We start from the raw sequence: 10,853 nt of genomic DNA on the forward strand, positions 1-10,853 counted from the left end.
ATTTCGACTTACTGTTTACAACGTGATTTGGAAGCGTGTCAATCCAAAATAGGAAGTTTTAGGGGTTTTTGTCGAAGAGCGTTCGACTTCAGTAAAGAACACGGTCGACAGTGATAGATTTCACTAATATTATACTTGGAAGAAAAGACTTGGAAATATTCATGTGTTTTCTAGGCAGAGGTTGGTCGAAGTCGGACTTAAAAAGATAATATCAGACGACTTTTCAATGAGACACGTGGAAGCCTGAAGGACGAAAGTTGCATGGTTGGGACGCGTGGTGGCAGATGCTTAGTTGACCGTTACAGCAATTATTATTTTAGATGTCTATATAAGTAGTATTGTTTGTAGTTTTCGGAGGTCCGCATTCCTATATTACTAAAGAAAACTCTCAATCTCGGTGCTGAAATGAGAAACGAGTGTTACTTTATGAAAATATACGTTTGCGTACCATTTTATATTCATGCAATAAATTTCCTTTATTTTACAAATTCATGTTGCCTTTTATGCCTTTCTTTCATGTCATTTACTTAAATTATGTGCATTGTTCTTTCATGTCATTTACGTAATTTTTATGCATCGTTCTTTTCAATATTTTTTTCACGCATTAAACACAAGTCAAACAATATTTAAACATAGTATAGCACAATAAAGTCCTTAGATTTCCTAGTTGATCCTGCAAGTAAGCTTTAATAAGAAACTAGTGGTTGCTTACCAAAATTATGGGTAAACAGGCACAAGGTGAGGAAGTAAAGGGCATTCTTTGTTGGTGAGTAAACATCACCTGCAGGATTGCATGGTCCTATATTGGCCAGATTCCTATCAAAATTCCTTCTCTCCACATGATTAATCTTCGCCATATAATAACTCTGATTTGCTTCTATATTTTAAGCTATTCCATCTTCCCTCCAAATTACAATCCTTTGGTGAAGTGAAGATGGGACTACCCCATGCCACGAATCCATTCACGGCCTAACAGTAAGTTATAATTGGCTCTCGCAGCAATTACCATAAACATGGTGGGTATGGTGATCGAACCCACTATCAATTCCACTTGGATGACTCGCAGAGTTTGGCCTCATTGCCTTCGCAATTCGAAAGCACCATGTTATGAGGCTTGATGTCTTTATCAAACATCATGATCCTCCTTATCATGAATTGTGACATCAAGTTCACTGATGCCCCTCCATCTGCTAGGATCTTATTGATCCCAACATTTTGTACATTTCCTCTTATAAATAGGGGTTTCAGGTGATTTTTCATCCCTTGATCTGGGCGTTCGAAGATCGCATTCCACTCTTTGACTGCATCATTATTCATTACGTACTAGCACACATGCCTATGTTTGGCCATCTCGATCTCATCAGTTTCTTCATCTTCATCTACCTTCGTTACTTGGTTGTATTCATAGGGTAATACTAAAACAACGTTATAATTTAAGTTGAGGGAAGATTCTCCGCCTGATTCAAAATTGTCACTCAGCATGTCTTCATCCTCCATTAGATTCTCAAATCTCTTCTCATTGATTTTTCATTGTCTTGGGGAAAATAATTTCCTTCCCAGTGGTAACCTCTCCTCAGTTTTCTTCGGGTTGACAGGGTTCTTCCCATTCGAAGGGGTTAACATTTTACAAAGATAAGGTGGTCCTTGCTTTAACTCATCCAGGTCCACTTTGCCTTCTTTGAAGGTTAAAGAGTTATTACATATGTCTTGTTCGCCCTCCTTGGCCTCGACATATGCAAGCCTCTCCTTTCTATTACTTTTGTTCGCTCTAGCCTTTTCATCCTTCAAGCGCTCTACTTGTCGAACTCTATCCGCCAATTAGGCCATATCTCTATGATAATTGGGATCTAATTTCTTTCTTATAGACAAATCTAACCCTCTTGAGCCATCTCAACCAATTCATGTCCAGACACTTGTGTGAAGCACCTTGCCTTTAATAGGTGAAACCTATTGAGATACTCATCTACGGGTTCACTAAACTTACATTTCACGTTGGCCAATTTGCTCAAACTTATCTTCGACTGGCCTATATTCAATTGTTCATGGAATAACCTTTCCAAACGAGTCCAATCTTGGATGGAATTGGTTAAGAGGGTGGTAAACCAAGTGAACGTTATAACAGCCCGGGCCATCGCATGGCGCTCCTGGAACTATTACCTCACGATCTTCTTTACCCACCTCTCTAGTAAAGTTTTTGCCTTCCTGGGGAATTGAACCATGTACCCTGGGGTTCAAGTACATGCTCAATCCATTCCCGCTACCAATTGAGCTACTACTTTTTATGTAACAGCCCAGGGCTCTCGCAAGGCGCTCTTGGAACTATTACCTCACGATATTCTTTACCCCCCTCTCTAGTAAAGTTTTTGCCTTCCGTGGGAATCGAACCATGTACCATGGGGTTCAAGTACATATTCAATCCATTCCCACTACCAATTGAGCTATGTCTCCCACCTCGGTAAGATACATGGCTATGTGTTCGACGGTCAATTCACTGGTGTCACAAGAGAATTTCGTGAATTTTGGGACTTTCCAGACCCTAGGTAATTCGGTTTGCAAGATGTACTCTGATGTGGGGGAAGTATAATTTGGCATTCGAAGGCTAACATTTACCCTATTTCGTGCCATTATCCTTTCGATCATGGCCGCCAGGTTATTTTCTCCTAACATCTCGTTTTGTCGAACGCGTTGGATAACCTCATCAGCATTCTGGTTTTTCGATCAACTAACATAACCTTTTGTGGTTCTTCTTACCTAGGCATATCATGTTGATTTCTGGGTGGTTTGACCCTTATTCCCTGATTTTGCTTGCCAATATTTTATGGGACTGGTTGGGCTTGGTTAATTGTTGGATCCTCTTAAAACGCTACACCCTATTTTTCTCTCATCCAATCACGACAAGGTGGTTGAATTTCTTCCCTGGGAGCCCCAAAGAAATATGCAATTTTCCCCCATTTGCGTTGCCATTTGTTGGTTCGCTTGGGCACTTTGTAAGTTCGTCTGGGTTGTATTATGGATTAAAGAGTTGAAGATAGTACTCATTTGTTGAGCGACTACCCCTACCATCTCGTGATTACTCTCATATATTTGCTGCCTCAAAATCGTCGAGGAATTTATGGTTAGTGTAGGCAATTGGGTAGAGAATCCTATTGGTCAGATATTTTGACCCAAATTATTAACACCAGAACCTGATCCTTGTAATTGTGAGAATGTTAATGTTAACGAATTTGTGTATGTGGATGTACTACTATGTAAATTTTCCATAAAAGACGTTTGCATGTCATATGGAGGATCTCGCATTGGGATGGAAAATCCTAGTGTATATGGCTGGATACATTGAATCCTGGGGGTCTTGGGGTCATGGGTTGATCCTGAGTCATTGCAGAGGAGATGTTTGGTCCACTCTGATAATTCGAGGGTATGGCCATTGAACCTGTCGTCGAAGGAATGGTCGTTGTACCTTGACTAGATGGTATGGCTCCGGTCATACTTGCAGCGACCATGCCTTCTAATATCGGAGGATGAATTTGTTTTACATTGTTATTGGAAGGGTTTCCCATCTTTCTATTGTATTTCCTTTTGGTAGTGATTCGTTGGTGTTGGCTAATTTTCCACTCTTTAGTCTCGTGCAACAATGTTAATCAGAATGATACTAAAATAAAAGAAAAACGCAAACAAATTTATGACTAAAAAACTAGACACTAGTCAGTGGGCATGCTAAATTGTTTACCCTGAAATTTGGTAAACAAGCGCTAGTCTTCCCAAAACACTATGTTCTGGTTATTTGCAGGATCGACTAGATTGACCCTAGGACATGTGTTTAGTTTTGATGTTTTGACGTCTTTCTGATACACATTCTTTCAATTGTTATGACTAGTTTACAAGTAAAGGGAATGTTTAAAATGAAATAAAGGCAGGAAATTAAAAGACTTTGAATCGAAAGTAAAGAAATCTAAAAGACTTTGGTAAAGATAAAAATTGGTAATTTAAATAAATTATGAAGAATCATATGTACATTCTCATAAACTCGTTTCTCAATATAAGTTGGTACTTTGAGTATTATTGAGTGTTTGTACAAAATTGAACATACTAAATCCTAACGCTAAGACTCTAATTTATATTAGTTCGACCATAATAGCCTTTTCCTATCGGAATGTCACATTGATTCCTTGCATGCTTCTCGATTTCTAAGGGTTCCATGCGTCCTTTCGGGATAAGATCAACCATTTGAATTTGAATCTTCTTCCTTTCGAGGTGCCAAACCAACCAATTTGACCGTCGAAGCAGTCTATTTCGAAAGCCTTCAAAAATATTCTAAATTTCATCTGCCTTTCGAGAGTAACTCCCTTCGCTAAAGCTTCTAGCAAGAAAAATCTTTCATGAGCTTAATATTTCGAACAACCTTCATAAGTTAGTCTTGAACTTCTCTTCGAAATACCTCTTCTTTTCAACAATTTTTATTTCACCTTAATACTTTCTCATTCGTCGAAATTCCCAGCTAACACATCCATATCAAATCAAATAAAACATACAGTACGATATTATAAAACAAATCATACAAAACATAATAGCTTAAGAGAAATCAAATTTACAAAAATCCTTATTTTACACTTATCTTTATGTATAAATATGCATGCTCTTATAACTACATGATCGAGATATAATCAACCCGCCACTAAGACACCACACATAATTCATCTCATATTAATCGGGAAAATAACCTGCCACTAAGGCAATCCGCAACTAAGCCAACCCTCCAGAAAGACAAACAATGCATATGCTACGAAATGATGATGCAAATGCAAATCAGACCACTTATGAAATCATATAATCATATAGTATCACATCATCCAACACGTCATCTTAAAATTTATTTCACATAATCACCCATCTCCATAATCGATTCACATCACAACCACACATAATAATAACAATCACTCACAAAAAGAATATTCATCAACATTACATAATCATACTCAAATACACCATATATCAAACTATTATTCTAAATTTGAACAAGAAATTAAAATTTATGGAATAACACTATACTTCAATTATCTCTTCTCTTTAGAACAATTATGCATTATATCATTTTATTCTATAATAACTAACTATTAGTTTCGTTATAATTAGTATGGGGAAGCGCCCTTACCTTAGATGTTTTTGTTCACAATTGCATTTAAGGATTACCACAAGTAAGATCATATCTTTATCATGCTTCCACATACTGATTTGAGTTTACATGTAGAACTTTTACTCTCTCGACTCCTCATCCTCCAATTGTTTCATTTTCGATCATTTATGAATAAATATTTAAAAATACGATATTAAAATACACTAAAAATACCAATTTCAAAATTTGGTAAAATAAAATTATTCTAAAACAAAATTCAAACTTGATTAAAATATCACTTACGTTCACCCCGTCGTTTTGACGTTTGTTTCGTGTAAATCAGAGTTACGGTCAGGCCCAACTCAAGGGGTAGGCCACCTAGGCTCTCCTACATTAGGCCTCTAATTCTTTTCCATGTAAATTCAATATATCTTATTTTTTATATAGTATAAATTTACTTTTGATTGTAAAAATGTTTAGGTTTTTTGGTTTTATCATTTATGTCAAAAACTAACATTATTATTATTATTATTATTATTATTACTACTATTATTATTATTATTATTATTATTATTATTATTAATAAAAATCGAGTAAATTGATTTTATTATCTATAGAGAAGATATCTATAATAATATATAAAAGGAATATTTTGTTTGGTGTAGCCTATTTTTCTACCACTTTTACACTTATAAAATTGTGTAATTTATATAATAATTTCTATTGAAACTACTACTTTTAACTTCCATATAACTCCTTACTATTAACTTTGACGTGCTGTATTTTTTTATAAAATTAAATTTAAATTCAATCGTACTGGTGGTTGAAATATTTTTTTTATGGGTTTCAGGGTTAATTATCATCTTTGAAGATTGGTGTTGTAATAACGTTTTGTAGTCTTTTCTGCGATCGTAATATATCTTTTAGCTTCTTCTTCAAAAAAAGTTAAATTTAAATAAAAAAATATCATTTATATTTTCATGCGCAATAAAAAGGGTTTTAAGAATCTAAAAATAGAATTTGAATATTTTGTTTTTTATTTTTTTGAAGAAAAAATATTTTATATTAGATATATTCATAGTTCGTCTTAAGTCTCCATATGTATTGGGTTGACCCTGATTACAGTGACGAAAATACGAACATAATACAAACCATAATTTAAACATGGTAAAAGAAAATTTAAAAGAAAATAGAAATATTTAATTTAGTAATCAATAGAAATAACATATTAAAATTTGTGACAAATCGAAGAAACTTTTTTGCACAGCTAATTTAACACCAGAACAGAATTTTAATTCCTATATGCATTTGCCGTTACTGTTGATGATGATGGAGGAGAAATTGCTAAATTGCCCGTACTGTAGCATTTTTTTAGAAATAGGTTGATTTTTTATTTTATTTTCATTTATTTGTTTGTTAGTTATTTAACTCATGACCTGGTCCATTTATTTAGTAACTTAACCTCTTTACTTTTATTATTTATCACACTAAATAACATACACATTTACTTATTTATTTTATTTATTTTTAATTAAAATATTAATATTAAGTATTCTTATTAAAATTCTATCATATTTACAAAATTATTAAAATATAAATAAAAAATTGTTGGCAAGGATTTTCAACTACTTGGAAAATCCAGCCAAAAGATGGATTTAGAAAATATTAAGTTTTGAAGACAAATACTTAAGTCGAATCTGATTGCTTAACTAAAAGTTGATAAGGTTTAAATTGTTTATTGGGCCTAAGAAAGACCAAAAGGCCCAAACGTGGGTAAAAGCCCATAAGATTTAAATAAAACAACTTGTATCACGCAAGAGATCATTTTTTGCGGGAAAACGACTGAGTGGAGAACGTGAAGTCGTGGATTGAAGGATACATGGAAGAACGTGGAGTTGATAACCTCCGTGAAATAGTTATTTTTATGCACTATAAATAAAGAACTTTGTACATAGTTTAAGAGGTTCACAATTTACAAAAGCCTACACGCTACACACTCAGAGTACCCAAGCGAAAGAGAAAAATGTGTCAAACAAGGGCTATGTATGTTTAAACCATTTACCTTTCTGCAAATTTTAATGTTATGTCATGCATTTGAATTCCTGTCGTTCTCTTTCTTTATTGTTGGTTTGATTTTCATCATGTATTTTTTACAAAACTATTATTTGCCGATCAAGCGTGTCGAACTCCTCTCTTTATTCTTGTTGGTTTGATTTTCACCAAGTACGTTAGTGAAAATACCTCTAGCAAATCCTGAACGTGTCAGACGTCGTGTCGACGCTATCATAGAATCAAAGGACTTCTCACAAAAATCTCTTGAAAACCATAGCACTGTTCTGAGATTCTCTGGTCGTTCTCGCAACTAACCTATAAGAAGAGATTAACGAAGTTTATCAAATCCAAAGGTAAACACAAATATAATATTATCAATTATTAAATTTATTAAATATCTATAAAATTACCATAACTTAGTAAGTACATAGAATTAATTTTAATATTATTAATTTATTAAAATAATTATTTCTATAATATATAATTACAATATAATGATATAAAAATGATCAAAACCAATTGTAAATAAATAATAAACTTATTAAATAAATAAATTTATTGTATATAAAATATAGGAATGTTACAACAAACACCTAAATGAATAAGTGCAGAAAGAGGATGAATTTTGAATTTTAGTTTTAAATAAGTCATTCAAATAAAAAAAATAAAAAAGAAGCTTTTAAAACGAATCAGTATTTTAATACCTAACAATGTTGGTTCAATTTGAAAACTAATATCTTCTAGAAGAAAGATTTATAAACAGATAATATTTAAGAATTTAACATAATTTATGATCAAATATACATTTTTAACTTCTTACATATATTTTTGTTTATATTTCACTCTAAAGTTAATAAATACTACTAATTTCTATAAATGAGTTTCTAGAAGACAGAGAAAAACAATTTCACGTATCTTTGTCATGGAAGTTTAATAATTATAGAAAGAGTTATAACATAAATAAAATACAGTAATACTCTTAATCGAAAATGATTATCATAAGTACCAAAAAAAAAAAAAAAAAAAAATGATTATCATAGGAGTCACTTTAATGTTGTTCTTTTCCTTAGCAAAAAAAAACATAAGCTTCTAGAAAAAACAGAGTTTGATTCTGTTAATAACTTAAGGGTCATGCTAACGAGTGCCCCAGTGGCATTGGTTAAGCATTCCTAATAAAGAAAATATGTATATTCAATGCATTAAATATACACAATATTTTAAAAAAAAAAAGTTAATTATCTATGTTTTCATGCATTGATTACATATATTTTAGGTAAAAAACTTATCAATGCATTAAATATACACAATATTTAAAAAAAAAAAGTTAATTATCTATGTTTTCATGCATTGATTACATATATTTTAGGTAAAAAACTTATCTTTTTTACTTTATTAAACAATGTTTTCAACTTATCTTTTTAATCTCTTAACCAGTACCCCTGAGGCACATTACCCACGTGGTTGAATTTCAAAAGTAATATCATTCCATTCCTGTAACAGGATATAATCATTAGTTAGTATGAGTTTCTAGAACAAAAATCACTTTTACCTGCATCTCAACCGCAAATATAGTTATTATTATTACTATTAAAATAAAATTTAATACTACCTTAAATAATTATTATAAATAATGTTTATGAATTAATTGAAATTAATTTAGTTAGTTAGTCTATATATAGCTACGAGGGAATAAGAAAAGCAATATAAACAATCTCAATATTTTCTTCCTGTGATAGCAACCCAATTTTAAGATGGAATTTGAAACTTTGGTTCCTTTGTTACTTTTTTCTGCAACTCTAATTTGGTTCATATTCTTATCCAAATTTAGATTATCAAAATTCCCAAAAACTCCCTCCTCCACCGCCACCGCCATTCCCAAAGCTTACCCTATTGTTGGTTCCGCATTTTCTTTTGCAGCCAATTTCCACCGACGCGTGCAATGGACCTCCGACATTCTCCAAACAATCCCTTCCTCAACCTTCGTATCCCGTCAAGCCTTCGGTTACCGCATGGTTTTCACAGCAAACCCCGCGGTGGTTCAACACATTCTCAAAACCAACTTTCCTTGCTACAACAAAGGTCCCAAATTTCACCAAACTCTATTCGAATTTCTTGGCGATGGAATTTTCAACGCCGACGGTGAAACCTGGAAGATTCAACGACAAATCTCCAGCCATGAATTCAACACTAAATCTCTCCGTAAATTCATTGAAACCGTCGTTGATGTTGAACTTGCTGATCGTCTTCTTCCTATTCTTTCCGAAGCTTACAACAACAAAACAATCCTTTCTAATTTTCAAGATATCCTACAGCGTTTTGCATTCGACAACATCTGCATAATCGCATTTGGATATGATCCAGAGTATCTCCTCCCTTCTCTTCCAGAAACCCCGTTTGCAAAAGCCTTTGACGATAGCTCGAGAATCAGCATCGAGAGGGTGAACGTCTTGACTCCATTGACATGGAAAGTGAAGAGAATCCTAAACATCGGATCGGAACGACGGCTGAAAGAAGCAGTTGCTGAAGTAAGAGGACTCGCCACTAAAATCGTTAGGGATAAGAAAAAAGAGCTTAAAGAAAAAGCAACGTTGGAATCATTGGATATTTTATCGCGATTTTTAAGTTCTGGTCATTCAGATGAAGCTTTTGTCATTGATATTGTAATAAGCTTTATTCTTGCAGGGAGAGATACAACTTCAGCAGCACTCACATGGTTCTTTTGGTTACTCTCTAACCATAGTCATGTTGAGAATGAGATTCTCAAAGAGATTAATGCAAAATCGGAATCAGTTAGTTTCGATGAGGTGAAGGATATGGTTTATACTCACGCGGCGCTATGCGAGAGTATGAGGTTGTATCCTCCAGTTCCTTTGGATCCTAAAGAAGCAGCTTACGACGATGTTTTGCCAGATGGGACTGTAATAAAGAAAGGGTGGAGGGTTATGTATCATGTATATGCTATGGGAAGGTCTGAGAAAATATGGGGACCTGATTGGGCTGAGTTTCGACCCGAGAGGTGGTTGCGTCGGGATGAGGATGGGAAGCAGAGCTTTGTTGGGATGGATCCTTATGCTTATCCGGTTTTTCAGGCTGGGCCAAGGGTGTGTTTAGGGAAGGAAATGGCATTCTTGCAAATGAAGAGGGTGGCTGCTGGAGTTCTGAGGGAGTTTAGGGTTGTTCCGGCGATGGCCGAAGGGGTTGAGCCGGAGTTTGGTGTGAACCTTACCTCGATAATGAAAGGTGGCTTTCCGATTAGGATTGAGAAGCGTTGCCATGCAAGTGAATGAAAAGAATAGCGCTGTGATTGTAACCAAAATAAGAGTTTCCCAAAATAATAAGGTGGTGTAGTATTAGGAGTGGTTCTGGCTTTACTCTGATTCTGGTTTGCTGATCTGCTCTGCTGTTTTGGTGTAGCCTAGTTCTGCATAGGATTGTTTCTTTGTTACTAGTGTATTTGTGCTCTTTCTGCAACATCAGTTTGTACTGGTTAATGGCATCTCTTATGCCAATTTCAATATATTTTACTTTTTTGCCTTTCAAAAAAAATAAGGTGGTGTAGTGTTGGGCCATTTTGTAATTTTTATTTTTTTGTTGCATAAAATGTTCTTTTGTGTGATCGTAACGATTTCCTTTATTTTGATACAAATGAACGTATACTAGTAACTAGTGTGATACCCGTGCGTTCGCACGG

The 10,853-nt window shown here is 34.1% G+C and overlaps 1 protein-coding gene across 1 annotated transcript; it reads left to right on the forward strand.

Annotated features, from left to right (window-relative positions):
- Positions 1–8,884: 8,884 nt before the first annotated feature.
- Positions 8,885–10,724, forward strand: LOC131619287 (cytochrome P450 94A2-like). The gene has a single exon (XM_058890403.1). It carries the CDS (start codon positions 8,914–8,916, stop codon positions 10,447–10,449), a length of 1,536 nt encoding a protein of 511 aa, XP_058746386.1. The 5' UTR covers positions 8,885–8,913; the 3' UTR covers positions 10,450–10,724.
- Positions 10,725–10,853: the final 129 nt, after the last annotated feature.

The sequence above is a fragment of the Vicia villosa genome, linkage group LG1, assembly GCF_029867415.1.
Source record: "Vicia villosa cultivar HV-30 ecotype Madison, WI linkage group LG1, Vvil1.0, whole genome shotgun sequence".
In the NCBI taxonomy this organism is placed as follows: Eukaryota; Viridiplantae; Streptophyta; class Magnoliopsida; order Fabales; family Fabaceae; genus Vicia; species Vicia villosa.

What these genes read in the sequence shown, in the direction of transcription:
- LOC131619287 (XM_058890403.1), top strand. Translation starts at nt 8,914, where the DNA reads ATGGAATTTGAAACTTTGGTTCCTTTGTTACTTTTTTCTGCAACTCTA.